The sequence below is a fragment of the Rhincodon typus genome, chromosome 13 (genome assembly GCF_021869965.1).
Source record: "Rhincodon typus isolate 14 chromosome 13, sRhiTyp1.1, whole genome shotgun sequence".
Classification (NCBI taxonomy): domain Eukaryota; kingdom Metazoa; phylum Chordata; class Chondrichthyes; order Orectolobiformes; family Rhincodontidae; genus Rhincodon; species Rhincodon typus.
In genome coordinates, this window is record NC_063344.1 from 55821836 (window position 1) to 55840021 (window position 18186).

The 18186-nt window shown below is 38.4% G+C and overlaps 1 protein-coding gene across 1 annotated transcript; it reads right to left on the reverse strand.

The window, feature by feature from the left end:
- Positions 1-1405: 1405 nt before the first annotated feature.
- cops9 (COP9 signalosome subunit 9) lies at positions 1406-17091 on the reverse strand. The gene is made up of 3 exons (XM_020511084.2): positions 16929-17091; positions 12603-12675; positions 1406-1682 (listed from the first exon to the last, which is right to left on the reverse strand). The coding sequence occupies exons 1-3, from the start codon at positions 16989-16991 to the stop codon at positions 1645-1647; spliced, it is 174 nt and encodes a 57-aa protein (XP_020366673.1). The 5' UTR covers positions 16992-17091; the 3' UTR covers positions 1406-1644.
- Positions 17092-18186: the final 1095 nt, after the last annotated feature.

Below are 18186 nucleotides of genomic sequence, written 5' to 3' on the forward strand. Positions count from 1 at the left end.
CCTGGAAGAGATGCACAGATGTTTTATGGAACTTTTCTCTATTATCAAAGGAAAGGGATTAAGGCTGAAGAAACTTTGGACACATAGGAAAAGAAGCGACATAGAAAAAGTTCAACAGAAACACTTCTCCAACTTAAAAACCACGTACTAAGGGGAAGGTCATGTAGATACAATCAACTACAGACCATTGCTGAATTGCTTATCAACAATATACATATTCATATAGATTGGCTACAAGATCAGGTCCAAGGATCAGAGTTCAGCGAGCAGCTCAGTTCTTGACTCTCCGAAATGTATTCCATCCTCAAGCCACAATTTAGGAATGTGTGTAACTCCTTTCCCATTTACAGGATGACTGCAGCTCCAATTACACTCTAATAGCTCAATATTATCCAAAAGAAAACAGCTTGTTAAATGGTACTTTGTTTATTACTTTAAATAAATACTCACTCTCTTCACCAATGACGTACAGTAACAGTGTGCACCATTTACTAGGCGCACTAGAGCAACTCACCAAAGCTCCTTTGACAGTATCATCCAAATCCAAACCTGTTGCCATACTAGAAGGGCAAGCGAAGTTGGCACATGGGAATCCACAAATTGCTAACCTTACTCAGAACAAAATCACCAAACCTTCACTGTTACTAAGTTAGAATTGTGGAACTTACTTTTGGGACAGCACTGTGGATGCACCTACACCACTGACCGCAACAGTTCAAGATGGTGCCCAACCAATATGGGAGGGCCAACAAACTGCTGGCCTTCCCAGTGGCACCCACATCCCCATAACATAAAAAATTGATTAGAAACAAGTACAAGACTAATCTCATGAGATACTTCTTCACACAGTGATCAAAGTTTGGAATGGTGTTCCAGGTGCAGACACAGCAGGCAAACTGAAATAATTTAGAAGCAGCTGGATATTGAGGGAAATGAGCATTGGCTCTCATGAAAAGGCGAGTTAGATGGGCTCAATTGCTTCTTTCATCTGTCCTTATTTTTGTGATAATTAGGTATTCAAATGATGTGCATTTCACATCCGAATCAAACTCCAGGAGAAAACTGGAAGCCTCAGTGAATTTAACAGATTTCACAGTTCTGTAATATTCCCAGCATGTAATTTTTTGAACAAAATATATCCTATACAACCTGCTTGCTTACATGCACAGAACTTAAATGATAATGAAGTTATTTGTGTAACCAGAAGTAACAATGAGACTTTACTCAAAAATTATAAGCAACTTATGTACTCCAACAGGTGTTTTGCAAGACTCAGCCCTTCAATTACTTTTTAACTGTGATTAGGATCTGAAAAACCTCAAAAATGTTGCATTCCTGATGGAGTGTCAGGTCTGTAGGAAAAATAAGCTGCAACACATCTGTAATCTATTTTTCAAAGCAAACATGAGATTTTACATTTCCCTTTAATTCATAATTTTACAAAGTCAAAAATAATTAACATGGTGACTGTACATAAGTCTATGCACGTTTGTAAGATGTAGATTCTCTCGCTCCAGAAGTTGTCCTGACTTCAGCATTTGGGCATAGAACATTAGTAGCAGACTTTTCAAGGTGTTGACCATTCTCTTCCCTTCTCCCAAGTTTGAAAATGCACGGTGGTTCAGATGATGTGTGGAGAACAAATCACTGAATATCATCATCATCAAAGAGGTCTTCAAAATCTAAACAGTTTAAACAGTAAGTACAGTTAATATCTTCAAATCAAGATACACTATATGCTTTCTCTATTCTCTTTTTCCTCCCTCTCTTACACTCTCCATCTTCCACCCATGAGTTATTGCACCTAATTTGCAACTGCAATCAAAATTAGAAAAACTGAGTTATCTTTATGTTTTTATGAATTCAATCATTTTCTTTTAGAAGATTTCTCACACGTGTCTGATTTATCCTACTTCCCTTTTGTAAGCAAAAAGTAAAGAGAACATAAGCTCCAAGAAAAGCTTCGCACAGATCGCAGTCAACAGTCGGAGTCCAAGACATGTTGGATGACATTTTTCCACCTCCCACCATTTGTTGAGACAGATTGAATGCTTCTCAATTCAGGTATCTAAAAGCACTCCCAGGCCAAGTGTAGCACAGCAAATTGCAAAGCTCCCTCCTCTAAGACCCAACCATCAGCAGTCTGCACCAAATGAGTCGAGGATTCCTTAATTTATATCAACCTCATCACTGTTATGCTGGAAGCTCTCCAGCCTGGAAATCTATTGTTCAGAAACATCACTTGTTGAGAAATGTCTGAAGAAGACCCGGTATCATTTTAGTACAGTATGTTGAGGTGGATAGATGGATGATACATTTGAGAAGTAAAACAAATTTATATTGTTTTATGTTTTATCCTCTGTTTCAGATAAGTATTTAGTCCTATGGCACTTTCCATTCACACACTTATAGATAGGTATTTAAAGTCTTTCTACAATCCAGGATATTCTGAAATTGACAATGTCTTTGCTCCAAGAATTCCAAGGGGTTGCAGTGTAATTGAACTAGATCTCTTGTTCAGTTTCTAAAAAAATATATCAGGCTGTAGCCACATTCAATATCAGAATTGACATCTCATGCATGCTGTGGTGCAAGATCTTGGGTCTTTTTCTACTCATACTATCCATTATCTATATTTTATACTGCCAGTTAAGAAACATAATAGCCTGATTCAGAAGAAAGACTGTGCTTCATTATATCGACCACACCAACAGACATTTCCCAATTAGCCACTGAAGTCTCTAAGTAAGCTTTTCAATTTAGTGCCAATGTGTAGGGCTACATGGAAGTTATGCACTGGCAGAGCACTGTTAAGACTGTGAAAGCAAAAACGAATAGGGAGCTTCTAGCCAAGATTGTCAGCCACTGATTACTGAGGAGTAGAGTGGAACTGCTCCCACAATTAGATACCTTCATCGGGGAGGCAATGGCCTAGTGGTAAATCCAGACACCCAGATAACATTCTAGGGACCCGTGTTCAAACCCCACCATGGCAGATGGTGGAATTTGAATTCAATAAAATATCTGGAATTAAGAATCTAATGATGACCATGAACCCATTGTCAACTGTCGGAAAAATCCATCTGGTTCACTTATGTCCTTTAGGGAAGGAAACTGCCATTCTTGCCTGGTCTGGCCTATATATGTCTCCAGACCCACTATGGATGACACATTGGCACTAAATTGAAAAGCTTACTTAGAGACTTCAGTGGCTAATTGGGAATATGGATGACTCAAATTAGGGCAATTAGGGATGGGCAATAAATGCTACCTGGTCAGTGACGCCCTCATCCTGTGAATGAATTTTTTAAAAATTGTTCGCCATGACAAGTAAAGGAACAAACACAATGCTGAAGTAAAATAAATCGAAAAACTGTGGATACTGGACATCTGAAACAAAAACAAAAACTGCTAGTGATGAGGAGTCACCAGACTTGAAACATTAACTCTTGCTTTCTCCTCAGAGATCCTTCAAGAATGCTGGAGAATCTCAGCAGGTCTGGCAGCATTTGTGGAGTCAAAAACAGAGTTAACATTTTGAGTTCACCATGGCTGTTCTTCAGAACAGTTCTGAAGAAGGGTCATCGTGGACTCAAAATGTTAACTCTGTTTCTCTCCACAGATGCTGCCAGACCTGTTGAGTTTCTTCAGCATTTGGCATTTGTTTCAGATTTCCAGGGTCAGCAGTATTTTGCTTTTGTTCAAGTAAAGTGAGGGACCTCGGCAAAGCCTAAAAATCACACTGTTTCTGAACAAGAAGAAGGCTCTTCATAGCAACGCTCAACTGAAGCCTTTTCATTCCCTAAACCACAAATTCCTGTCAGTGGAACCCACTTAATCCGATTGAATTAGTTGAAATGAATCAGTGTTTAAAATGTTAGACACATGGAAGGACTGAAACTTGGGATCCCTGTACAGTTTAGGTCAGGTCAGTTAACCATAGAATCTAACAAACTTCAAGTCAATATTCATATTACGTTGCATTCACTTTTTAATAAGGTCTCAAATACTCACCACAGAATTATTTAAGCAAGATTTGCAATGACCCCACTGTCAAAATCTTTAACAGATTAAATGAGAACTCTGGACAAAAAGCAAACAATCTTTTGGAACATTTTCAAAAGATTTTTAAAAATTCACAAAAATACTTTTTTTTTATTATTGCTTTGGCACGCACAAGCAGGACAACCATTGCATTCCTAGTCTTGGGAAGAAAAGCATCTTTAAAGGCAGTAGAAAGATTAAAATAAATGCAGTCCTACATTTGTTAGATAACCCTCCATGGTTGCAGTATTAACAACACAGGATACGGGAAACCCTTCTAACTTGCATCTTCATGCAATCTAAGTGTAACAGTGCAGACAATGTCTATATCAGTATGTTAGAATCAACCAACCTTGGTTGTTGGAACAGAAAATACAAGTTGTAAGTACAGCCAAATTTTGGGAACAGCTCGAGAAAAAAAGTGTTTCATTGCCACGCCACAGTATCTCAATCTGCACATAACTGTTTAACACTTGAAAACTGCTACCCATAGAAAAATGCACCACAGAACAAAGGTTATAATTTTCAGCTTTGAAGAAATTCATATCCACAGGAATCGTACTGCCCACAAAGTGTTTCAGTACCTATTAAAAAATTAATGATTTTACAGCGATTCATCATTTTTAATATGGCTAAGTAATTTCCTCTGTAAATATAACATGCAAACTCTGAGTAATTGGAGCTATAGGATTAGTACAAAAAGCAGAAGGGCAAACACAGTATTTAAAAAACAAAAGGGCAATTGATATGTTAGTAAAGGGATTTGAGTACAGGAATAAAGATGCCTTACTGAAGTCGTATAGAGTCTTGGTGAGAACTTACCTGGAGCATCGTGTATAGTTTTGAGCCCTTTATCTAAGATACACTTAAAGGTAGTTCAACAGACAGATTAGTCCCTGAGACGATGGGATTGCTTTTTGAGGAAGGGTTGAGCAAATTAGGCCTGTATTCGCTACAGTTTAGAATGATGAACTCATTGAAAATTGTAACATTTTCAGACAGCATGATTCGTTGGATGTAGATACAATGGATCAAGAGTCTAAAATCAGGGGATATAATCTCAGGCAAAAGGATGAGACAAAGAGGAATTTCTTCATTTGAATCCTCCATGCCAGAGGACAGCAGAAACTCAATCACTGAGCATGTTAAAATAGAAAATGATAGATTGCTGAAAACTAATGACATCAAGGGGTATGAAGTGCAGAAAAGTGGCAGAGAGGTAGATAATCACCAATGTTCTAAGAGAATAAAAACAAGCTCCACAGGCAGAACAGTCTATCTCCTGTTCCTATGTCTTGATTTTTGATAAAGCAAGCAAATAATCTGAATCTTGTGAATTTATTTGAATACATCTATAATTTTCATACAGTTTCAGGCTACGATGGGAACTTGAAGAACATATTAAAATAAATGAATTAGTACAAAAAATGTTAAAAGCAATATAAGTCTTCTTTTAATGTAAAATAATAGCGTGTTCCTTAGGGTTATGATTGATCTGTAACCCATCTGGCCTGTGTGATGTCAATTTATAGGAAAGTGTTATTATTAGGGAACTTGGATTCGATAGAATGGGATAGATTTTAGTTTTCAGTTCTGTGAAGAAGTCTTCATTTTTGAAGAAGTATTCAGAAAGTGACTTTTGAACAGTTGGTTCAAATATCATTTCCAAGAAAGCATGTGACTCTAACAAACTACCCATGAAGTTACTTGATGAAACATTGATAAACTGGAACTCTTGCAACTACAGAAACCCAAATGATTTTCAGGCCAGAATCACATTCCAGTTCAGAAGAATAGTTTCACATCAGCAGAAGGGCAGTTTAGTTAATGAAGTCTTCAAACTGGAAAGACGACTTTAGTTTCTAGCAGCCCAGAGAAAATGACCGGAAAAGACCCTGAATTTCTCTCAAGGTTCAGTGGAAAGAATCAGGGAGATACTCTGCACACGTGTGTCTCTGGGAGAGACAGGAATGAAGAGAATCACATCTGGTGCATGTGCAGCATGTCTGAAAGGCATCGCTGCCAAACTCATCAGCTTAGTGAGAAATTTAGAAGTTAAGAATGGAGTGATAATTGAGCATCTGTAAAGGATATTGTTGGGGAAAGGGCTGCATCTTTGTATTGCTGTTTAGGTGAAGAATTTGCCAAATTGTCATATATTTGTTTTATTCCTTCTGTGTAGTAAATTTTGTAAAAAGAATATTTGTATCCTTGTGTAAATACATTCAGTGATTGACCACCATGGCAACCAGACTGCAAAACTTAAACTTACGGTCTATCAAGTTTCACTCTAGGATCTGCTTTGCCTTCGGCGGTGATCAGTAAAAATGACAAAATGGTTCCAGTGTATTATTAGTAATCGTTCTCCTGCCATCAGATGACAACTACCTTCAGTAACATACTTACATCACTTAAAGCCTGCCAGAATACTGTTGGTCAGTAATGGCTCCCAACCAGTTTCTGACTGATCCCTTGATTATTTGAAATACTGTAAAACCTCTCAGAACAACAAATTGATTCATTTTATTCAACTCTGTACATCTTAATCACATTCTGGAAAAATTTTAAATCTAAATTCAGATTCCTAAATCACTCTATGCAGTTTGACAACTGGAGTTTCTTCTTATTCATTCTTGAGATATGAGCACACTGGCAAGGTCAGCATTCATTGCCCATTTCCAACTGCTGCAATCCATGGGGTGTTAATACACCCATACTTGCGATGGCCTAGCGGTATTATCACTGGACTGTTAATCCAGAGACCCAGGTAATATTCTGGGGACCCAGGTTCAAATCCCACCATGGTGGAATTTGAACTCAATAAAAATCTGGAATTAAGAGTCTAATGATGGCCATGAATCCATTGTTGATTGTTAGAAAAACCCATCTGGTTCACTAATGTCGTTTACAGAAGGAAACTGCCGTGCTTACCTGGTCTGGCCTACATGCGACTCCATCGTTGACCTTAAGTGCCCTCTGGGCAATAAGTGCTGGCCTAGCCAGCGACCTCTCAACCCATTAATAAATAAAAAGAAGCTTTCAGACGATAGTTAAGACTCATGTGTATTGGTCTGTCTGGAGATAATGTAGGTTAGACTGGGTAATTTCCTCCAGATTTCTGCCTGAGGAACAGTAATTAACCAGAAGTGCTTTTTTTTAAGAAACAACAATCCGATAGTTTCAGAGTTATTCTTGAGATTAGCATTTTATTCCAGATATATCAATTAATTGTATTTAAATACTCTTTTCAGCAACAAGAACAGAGACCTTATCAGTATGCTACTGCCTCCTGCATTCAGACTGGGCATTTTATTCAGCTTCTTTGGAGAGTGTCTGCCTTGGGAACCTGCCAATAGCAGAGCTCCTTACGCAGAGACAGAAAGTTATGTTTTATTTCCCACTCCAGACAGCCCAAGACAGCAGGGGCAAGAATTAATCTGTGAATACTAGGGCTAAAATCCAGAGCATAACATGCATTCCAAGTGCACCATGGACCCACTCATCACTGCCCCTCCCCACCCGAAGCAGGAGGACACAGCTTATTAATGAGGTGACAGCAGTGGGCAGTTGAATGGTGACACCTCCCCCATCTCCCATTCCCCTCCACTAGTTATTCCTGCAGGTATGGATACAATTTAATGAGCTATTGTATGCAAATGAATTAGCAAGAGGTAACAACATCTGGCATAAATGTGGAACCTTTAGTTCTATTTTCTCCTGCAAGGGGAAACAACCTTTTGATGTCAAGCCCCTCAGAAACTTTTATGTTTCAATTAAGTCACCTTTTATTCTTCCAAACTCCAGAAGATACAGACTTAGCTGGTTTAATCTTGCCTTATACGACAGCTCACATATTCAAGATGCTAGCCGAGTGAACCGTATCTGATTGGCTTCCAATGCATTTAAATCCTTCCCTGAATGAAACCAACCCTCCATACAATGTTCCAAATGGTTTTACCATGCCTTGTATTATGGAAGAATAAGCTGCTACTGTTATTCAATTCCCTTCACAACACACGATAACATTCTTACCTAAGTATTTGCTGTACCGTGAAATGATCACAGGTGATCAACTGTATGAACTTATAATTATGGCTTTTCTTATTGAAAAAGGACATACAGCCAAAAGTTTACTGTGGATGTCAATTCAGTGGCTTTTTGGGGGCAGGGGCAGAGAGAGACAGCGAGAGAGAGAGAGAGAGAGAGAGAAAAAGAGAGAGAAGAGAGAGAGACAGAAAGAGAGAGAGAGACCCTAAAATATCACAACTGATGAGGTGTAATGCAGGCTTCAAAGGGATGGATTTAAGAGGGAGAAAGGCACTATGAAGTGAACTATAATCTCTCGGAGTTATTTCAGATTGCAAATATGATGGGAGAGAAAAACAGTAGTCAGGGTGAGAGACATGTTTTGCATTTTTCCCTGTTGAGAATACACAGGAACAGGGGTTAAAAGCCAATTTGAACGTGCATTGTGTACTAGCAGGAAAAGATGTGCTATTGCGTTGAGGTACTAGCATGGATGCAAGCGCTGGTATGCTGTGAAGGTCACAGTCGATGAACCACTACTAGTCACCTCCATGTTGCAGGTAAAGGACTTTCATTGAATTCTAGAGGTCAGCTAGCCAATCAAAAGGAAACAGGCCCCCAGGATTCTCTCATTCTCAGAGCTGCCAGCCAAAAAGGACACAGGAAAAAATAATTTCAACTAACCTACAAAGCCAAAAATCAACAGATCAACTATCAATGCCAGCAACCAGCAGCCCCAGGCGGGAGCGCGGCTGCAGTGGCCCCAGGCGGGACAAGGGCAGCCAGCTGGCAGACCACGTGGAAGCTCATGCATTGGTCTGCTGCAGAGAGCCTTTAGAGACAGGCTGTGATGTTTATCTTTTTAACTTTGCTTCTTGTTTTTTCTAACGTATGATCATAACGTGTATAGCTGGAATGTAACTTTTTTTCTTCGTTTCTCTATTCTGTAACAAAGGAGGGTACTTAAGTACATTTGTACCTAAGATGGTGCTGTAAATGGTGATTTAGAAACTTTTCACTGTACCCGTTTGAGTACGTGACAATAAAGTTAATTCATTCAATGTCTACTGTGTATTCTTCACAACTGGCTTGGCAGCTGATCTGTTACGCTTTTAACTTTTTTTTGGACTCACTTCTAATCAGAGTGTACACGTGATGCACTATTAGTTATTCTTATATTTAGTATACAATAAGCTTGATTAAACTGACTCCTTTTCAAAACAAATGTATTTTGTTTACAAGAAAAGCATCGATACAAGGGGGTTTCTTGTTTTAAAAAATTAACCTTGTGACCAATCAAGGGTACGGGTGAACAAAGAAGTGGAGCCAGTTCATCCGTCCTCACCCGGGAGCTCACCTGCACACTAACCTTTTGTGATTCATGCAATAGTGAACCTAGATGCTTCCACACCTCAAAGCTCTGCAAGCTACCAACCTTCTTCCAGCTAAAACGGACAACTTCACATTTTTCCACGTTATACTTAATTCACCAGATCTTCACTCAATTACCTACCTATATCCCTTTTTAGCGTCTTTGTCCTTCACAACTTGCAACCATCCTTTCAGTCCTTCATCCAAGTCAGTTCTATATTTGTATCAAGCTGAGGTGTCAGCGCTGTGGTGCACCACTCATTACATTCTGTCAACTAGAAAATGATCTGTCTATGCTTGTTTCTTATTATCCAGCCAATATGCTACACCCTGCACCATTTGATTGATATAGGTTGCTATACATTTCTGTAAGACTATAGGCCTCAACTCCAAGATCTGCCATGGCCTCAACTCCACTTTCCTGCCTGCACCCTATAACTTGCTTGTAAATCAAACGTTTGAGAGTATTCAAAGTTGTGTTAATGACTCAGTCTCCACTGCTCTCTATAAAAGTAAATTCAAAAGTCTAAATGACCTTAATGTCTTAAATGGGAAGTATTTTATTTTTTAATATATGAAATGTGGATAAATGAGCATTTAGATGTTGGCTTGTTGATAGTGGAAATTTTGGAACCAAAATAAGTACGTTAAGTAGTAAAATCAAGTAAATAAATATTTTTGCAGCCCTAGTAGAACTGCCAAACTTGGTGAGGGGGAATTGGATAAGTCAGATTGTTTGAAATAACACTTAGTTGAAATATTTAGAAAGAGATAGTTTCCACTGAAGAATACAGAAGTCAAGGCAGTACAAGTAGTCATGAGGAATTAAATAAAAATAATTCTTCAAGTAAGAACAGTATATTGTACTCAACTCAGTTTAACGGAGAATACAACAGTTGTCATCACAATGTATAAAGCATACAAGACGTCAGCATGAAGTGAAAAGGTGACAATTACCAAAGAAGCATGAAGGGCCAAATTATACAGTACGTAGGTCACTCAGCCCATCATATCAATGTTGTATTTTATGGAAGAGCTATTTGAACTAATCCTACTTCTATGCCATTTTCTGTATAGCCCTTAAGAATTCTGTTTCCGAAGATGGTACTTTTTTTCAAAATAAAGGTTACTAGTGAATCTCCTCTCACTCTTTCAGGCACTGCAATCCAAATTATTAGTAATAACTGAGTGATGAAACCCCTTGAACTTAGAAATAATGCATTGTCTACAGGAAAACAGTCTGTTTGGAGAAAACAGTTAATAGAAACATAGTTTATTTGTTTTATAAGACCTTCAGGCTAGTAATAAAGAGTAATTAATCGTTACTTGTCATGAAGTGAAATCCTAGCAGTATCAAACATTTGTTGTAATTATTAAAAAAAATTATTGATGATATAATAAACTGAGGTTGCATTACAGGGATTCTGAATGGAATCCTCATGGTAAATCAAATGTAGTTAGCTGCAACTCTAAAAATAATCTAAACTTTTATTCGCAAAATTGCATGTTAAAATCATAAACTACACATGCAGTGCAACACTGTATTTATGGTATATTAGACTCTTTCCTGTTCAAATCTTAATATCTCGAGTTAAATGGAGCTAAATACACCCTTTCAGTTTATTTATTTAATAAAATTAAGAATGAATTCACAGACTTGACAGGTAAAGTCTGACTTTAAAATGGTGAAATCCTGATCTATTGTTCTTGCAACTGCTCTTTGGTGACTGTCAAGGTTCTAAGAATGGTGTGAATGCAATGCAAACTGAACTACCAAGATGTGAAAGATTGTCTCAAGTTTAAAAAGTTTTTTTCAAAGAAGCCAGAGGATGGCTGGTGTAGCAAGTGAAAAAATATTGCAGGAACTTTCCTCATAAGGGGTGAAGCCTGGACAGAGCAGCTGAACTTTTGCTCGCCACCTTATCACATATCCATCTTCAGATACAGGACGTAAAAACTGGACATCTAATATCCAGCAAACAAATTCACTTGATCTGAAATTTTACAATCGGATGCTTGAAAAGCACCACTATTTTAAACAGCGTCTAAATCAGACTTGACACCTGCTGCAACAAACAGCTCATGCCATCTAGCTGTAGGGAAAACCAATAACAGCTGAACATCCCAAGACATAACTGCACCATCTTATGCCGTATAGACATACTTTATAAAAAAATGTAATTTTGGGCAAAGTAACACGAAAACCAATTTTGAATTGACTAGACTGGAAAACAAAACAGAAAATATTTTTTAAAAAGTAAGTGCACCATTTGCAAACACCAGTTTATTGTTTTCTACTTTTAAATAAAACATTTTTGTGTCAGGGTCATTTTCTTTTTTTTAAGAAAAGGTAACTTAAATGTTGACTAAATCACTTTGCTTAGAATTCAGCCATTTTTAAGGGCGAGTAATGGAAAACCATTCTGATAACCCCACTCTTACTAAATGATAATGGCCAGCAGTTCACAAAAATACATCAGCATTAGACGAATTTTAACATAATGAGAAATGAAAAATACGGAGAATTACTTACAACCACCATGGACTTTACTAGTGAAGAGGATTTAGTACCAGAGTTGTGATGACAGAGGATTTGAGAAAGTGAAACAGATGAGATAATGCTGAACTCATAAAAAATTGAGACTTAGCAGATCAAGACATTAGACTTAGAACAAGATAAAGTAGGAGATTTCGAGAAATAACTACAACATGGGACAAAAGTATTAGAGATATATTTCAAACAATCAAAAACATGTAGAGGACACATGGTTGCATATGAGGGAATGTCACAGAAGAATGAAAATGAATCCCTCACCACAACATAGGAATAAGACATTCAGTTCCTTCAGCCTGTACACCAACCATTCCCATTAGATCACAGCTGATCTGCACCTTAAGTTCATTTACCCACTATTAACCCACATCCTTTATAAATGATTGAAAAACAAAAGAAAGATTAATGATGGGTTATCACGACCCAAAATATTAAATTTCTCTCAACAGATGCTGTCTGATCTGGGAGAGTTTCAAACTTCAACATCTCCTACATGTAAAGGTATTTCCAAATTAAAGCAGAAACTACTTAAACAGCCACTATACATTTGTGACAAAAATGCTGAGTGTGTAAAATGGTCCCAAGATGTTACTGAAGATTATCTCACCATTAAAGAAATCTGCATGGACTGCTTTTTCATTAGCTGCTAGATCCATCAGAAGTCCTGAACTTCCTCCTGCCTGAAAAATAAAGAAAAAGACTGGAGTTATTTCAATATATTTTGTGGGCTTCAAAGATTGTTAAGTTTTTCATCTACGTTGGAAAAATAGCACATTCTAACTTCTCCCAATGACTTAAATATATAGGGTGCTAGAGAATCAGATAATTCCAGATTGGCCGTACAGACCCAATGGGCCAAAGGTTCTCTTCTATACTGTATTATTCTATGATTCAATTCTAAATGGATAGGTGTATGGTGACTACAGGACAGTTACAAAGGAAAGGGATGAAATAAACCATCAGCCATAGTTTCTGCTCCTGATTCCAGGTGGAAAGTACAATTATAGGCATTGTAAAGGACAGGACAAATGTGGCCATGTTGTGACTACAATCAAGCTGCGAAAACTCCCATCTAGACATTCACATGAAGAATGCCCATTTGAAAATATCCTGGAGTACTGCCGACAGATTCATAATCAAGTACAACTCATTGCCTTACTGTAAACGAGAATATCAGTAAAAGGTGAAAAAGTAACATTAAAATATCAGAACCAACTCATAAGAGTAGGAGCTAGACTTCACTTCCCAGAACAGCACATTCATGACTTTATTATTAAATAAAACACTAATAAGAGAAGTACCAGAAAGGTGCAACAGTTTGGAGTTTAAACTGTATTCACCCATTTTATTATAGCAGGAAACAAATAATATGCCTTTTCTCTCAGGTGGAGTAATGAAATAAAATTCCAATACACTTCATACGACTATTTCATAGTAATATTTGACACTCAGTCACATAAAGATATGGATATTGTAATCAAATACCAAAAGTTTCATGAAAGGGATAAGCTTTGAGGAACATCTCAGAGGAAGAGAAGGAAAGAGGGTTTGGTACAGAAGTTCAGAGTTTAAGGCCTTGGCAAATTGGCTATCAAAACAAATGATTTGGGGAGGAATTATCAACCAAAATCTGTACATGCACAATTGTCCCAGTCTAAATACACTTTCAAATGTTTGTTTGATTCATGAGCATCTATAAAACATTTTTTCCAGGAGTCCTGAAATTTTTTTGTCCCATATGTGGCACAGAAATAATGAGAAGGAGAATGAAGATATGTATGTAATAACCAACAACAAATGAATATTTGTGATGTTCTTAAAGACAACAAAAGAAGTTCACTAAAAGCAAAAGATAACCAGGCAGAGTTATATATGGGGGTGATTTGCAATACATCTGGCAGAAGAAAGGAGTGCAAATAATGAAGGCTCCATTGCAACAGGAACATAAGAATAAGAGTAGGCCAGGAGTGCCATTGAGCCACTTCCATCATTGATTTTCAGCTGAAAATCATTGTTGTTTATTCATACTTGCTGCATTTTTTTTGATACTCACCCTACAAAAAACAATCAATCTCAGATTGCAAAATTCAACATCCACAGTCATCTGAGGGAGAGTTTCAGATTTCCATCATTCTTTTCTCTTTGTTGGTGGTCTGTTTCTAATTTTAAGATTCTCTCTTTTGTTTTTAATCCCACTTAAGGAAATGTTTTTTTTTCTGTAGGTACTCTACGGAATCCTATTATATTCCAATTGTGACAACTTTGCTTTATACTTAGTATGGCTCGGATGACTGAAGTTTTGAAGGATTGAGAAAAAATAAATTTATTTCACATTTTGTAGACATATTTGAAGTGGCTTCTTGTAAGAGGTCACTGAAAGTTCCCTGGGCACTCTGAAGGTTTTTTTTGTAAAACAAAGCTTCCTAGAAATCACATGGCTGATGATAACTGCTTGTTTTACCGTAGACACTGCTGGGGCAATTTTGAACAGTGACTATCTTTACCTGGTTCAGTTGTAGCAAAATCTGCTGAGACTTGGAGTTGGAGAAAAGCCCGCTACATACAAACTGCCTAGCTGATCTCTCATTTCTATAAAGAAAACACTACATCAGTTCAGGATGAAACCTCTTTGGTTTTTTTTGAAACAGTGACTGAAAGAACATCTCGGGATTGTGCTTCCTGAGCAAGCTGTGTCTACAAGACTTTAGGATAACCATGCAAGATTAATGCACTTAATTCATTACTTAATGCAAAATTTACCTGACTCCACGTGACAGAACAGCAAATAGAATCCAGAACATCTTATGTTTTATCCTTCTATTTTCAAGAATAACTCATTGACCAGTGTTACTTTCAGAAAGTTGAGCTCTGCAGAAAATCCCCCCCACTTTCCTGAAGATTGTACGTAATTACGATGTTTACAGGGATAAGCATTTATAGTCCTGTATACCTCACCATGTATGTTAATCAATTAATGCATTTTATTAATGAGGTTTTGTTTTGATAACAAACTATGAAATGTGTTTATTAAAAACTCTAGTTATTATAATTTGGTTAAAAATGCAATTTATAAAGGGTTTATTTAATTGTTCATGTTTGCAAATTGGAAAAAAAGCATTTTTATTTTATTTCATGGAGTAGTGGAGATACAGTAACAGTGCACTCTTCCAGGCTCAGTAGTAACATAATCCCCTCAATTATACAACTCAACCTCCCAGAATATGACCTAATTTAACATATACACGTTGCTTGAAGTGTGAGCACCAGAACTGAAAACAGGACTCCAGATGAATATTTTTGAAACACTGCGTTTGTATTACTGCTCTGTATATCTGATATGTGACTTCTTCCTTTTCACCTAGCTCAACCTCAACACCAGTTCAATAAAAGTAAAAACACTACGGAAGCTGGAGATCTGAAATAAAAACAGAAAGTGCTGGAGAAAGCATCATACTGGACTTGAAATGTGAACTTCGTTTCTTTCTCCATGCTCCCAGACCTGCTGAGCTTCTCCAGAACCTTCTGTTTTTATGTCACTGCTACTTCTGTTGACTCCTGATTGCTTCTAATTTGTCACACTGCTCATCTGATATTCTGTTTTCAATAAGTATGTATTTCAACAAACTTAATACTGGGAAGACAAATGTCATTGCCTTCAATCCCTCCACAAATTCTGTTCAGTAGCCACCGACTCCATCTCTCTTGTGGGCAATTACTTGAGACTAAATCATTTATGACCCTGGCCTCTTACTTAACTTTAAGATGAGCTTCTGATCCCGTATGTCCTCCATCACCAACCTACTTCCACCTGTGTGAAATGATGTCTTTCAACACATCTTGAGCTGAACTGCTTTATTATTTAGGCTCGGTGTTTCCTATATTCTGCTGACTGGCCTTTTATGCTCAACCTCCTTGAGCTCATCTGGAATTTGACAGCTCCATCCTAACTCACTCACAGTTCCAAACCCTTATCTTCCCTGATCCCACTGACCTACATATCCCAACAAAGCAAGTCTCAATTCTCTCTCATGTTCAATGCCCTCATGACCTCACTTCTCCCATCATAGTGAACTCCTCCAACCTCACAACATCTGCACTTCTTTAAATTTGGAAACTGAAGCATCCCTAATTTTAATTGCTCGATCACAGGTCTCTTACTTGACTTCAAGATGAGCTTCTGATCGCATACATCCTCCATGACAATACCACCTGCCTTCATCATTGGAACAATTCCTTCAGATGCCTGGGTGCTAAGCTCTGGAATTCCTTCACTTCAAACTCTCCTCCTATAAGTTACTTGTTCAAATAACCTACTTTTCACCTCCCCTCTTATTTCCTGATTAAGCTACCTGCGAATTTTTGAGTGATAAGATTTCCACAAAGCACCGTGGGATGGTTTACATTTACGGAGCTATGTAAACACTGATTGTTGTTTCCTTGCTCTCACTCCTCCTCCCTCCTTGCCATCCACAACCACTCGGCACTGGCCCTGGCTCGCCAACTATCTGTTCCTGGAGGCTCCATCACAAGACTTACCCCGACACGCTTCAGACAACACATTCATCGTATATCTCACTGCACTCCTACACCAACTGGAAAGCAAAACGATTCCTTATCCAATCTGATGACTGTCAGCCAGATACCACTTGGACACCCCCTTTTTTTTTAATAAGATGCATCAAAGAAAATGCAACTGTGTTTAACGTCCTGGGATTTTGTCCCCCTGCAAAGTTGCATACAGCAGGGTCCTAGAGGTTGCTGTTCAATTCCTAAACCTGTATCGCGGGCGGCCTGTCCCTGACAGTTCATTCTGGTCTCCTTTACCCACCGCCCCGAGTCCCACTTCGTCAAATATTCACCAACCCCCTCCCCATCTTTCCACAGAACTCCCACTTACCCCGAACCCCCTCTCTCTCCCCCAATCCTCACAAACCTCATCCAGATCCACGTACGGCCCCGCGCCCTCCGGGAACATCTCGTCCACCGCCGGCTTCATCGTCACCGGAATCCTCCGTCCCTGACCGCCACCCGTCTCCGAGCCCGGGGCTCACCAACAGACGGCCCTTCCGGCACCGCGCCCGCTCGAGTCCCCAGAAACCCGGCTCCCCGAAGAAAGGTTCCGCTGCTGCGTGCGTTTGGGGTGGGGGGCGTCCAGAAAGGGCCCAGAGGCCTGCACTCTCCCAGATAAACATCAGACGTGGAGATGTCAGTCATGCTTTAAATAATATGTTTTTGCAAAATGATGTTCTGGCAGCAACATTTTGCCGATATTGACAAAGTAAATCCACAGACTGCCGTCTTCACAACGTTTTGGAGCAAAGGAAATAATTCTCCTAAATTAGCAAGCTTGAGAAAGCAGATATTTGCAAGTCCTGTCGTTAATCTACACAGTTTCAAATATTGTTACTTCAGATTTTGTTGATATTAGTAACAACGTCAAACAGATGATTGAATATAATTGAGTTGTTCATGAAAGCTGTCACTCAGTGACAAATAGTTTGAGAGTATAGGTTTCATCATTACAAGTCACTGAAGGGGCCAGAAACCCCAGATCTTCATGTTTCCATATGTGCCTCATTGTTTTACCCAAACTTCAAAAAAATCAAACCAGCTTCATCATTGATGAAAGGTCCATGGATTCAAAGGGATGTTATAGAGGAAGATTTGCACAGATGCCACATTCATAGCTCAGAAATGGAGTAAACTATGGCTTCAGTAAATCTTTAGAAACAATTGCATCTCCAGACCTCAAATACTGCTGAAAAGAGATAAGATACCAAAGCTTTTTGATTTCAAGCGGTAATAACATTTTTCCTGCAGTTGAAATGGGTGCTGATTGGTTGGCAACCTGACTGAACAATTGAGGCACTTCTAAAAAACATGTAATAAGCTCACCAAGCTCCTGCATAGTTCTAAAACGATGCACTACATAAACATTTTCCTACTCTTACATGAGTGTATGTCATTTTTAACAAGTGTAAACGAGCCAACTTACAAGCTTGACTGATTAACTTTAATTTGTTGGTGGTATAGCTATTAGCAGGCTCATGATTATTCAGCAAGTGCTGCTGAATGGAAGAATCACATCTAACAGTAGGCAGAGATAACAAGGTGTAGAGCTGGATGAACACAGCAGGCCAAGCAGCATCAGGGGAGCAGGAAGGCTGACGTTTCGGGCCTGGACCCTTCTT

Bases quoted from the DNA above. Each gene is read 5' to 3' on its own strand.
- cops9 (XM_020511084.2), bottom strand. From the start codon at position 16,991: ATGAAGCCGGCGGTGGACGAGATGTTCCCGGAGGGCGCGGGGCCGTAC. The intron at 12,676-16,928 runs GTTTGTGAGGAT...TTTATTTTTCAG, and splicing joins CGTACGTGGATCTGGATGAG to GCAGGAGGAAGTTCAGGACT. The intron at 1,683-12,602 runs GTGAGATAATCT...TAAACTGTTTAG, and splicing joins CCATGCAGATTTCTTTAATG to ATTTTGAAGACCTCTTTGAT.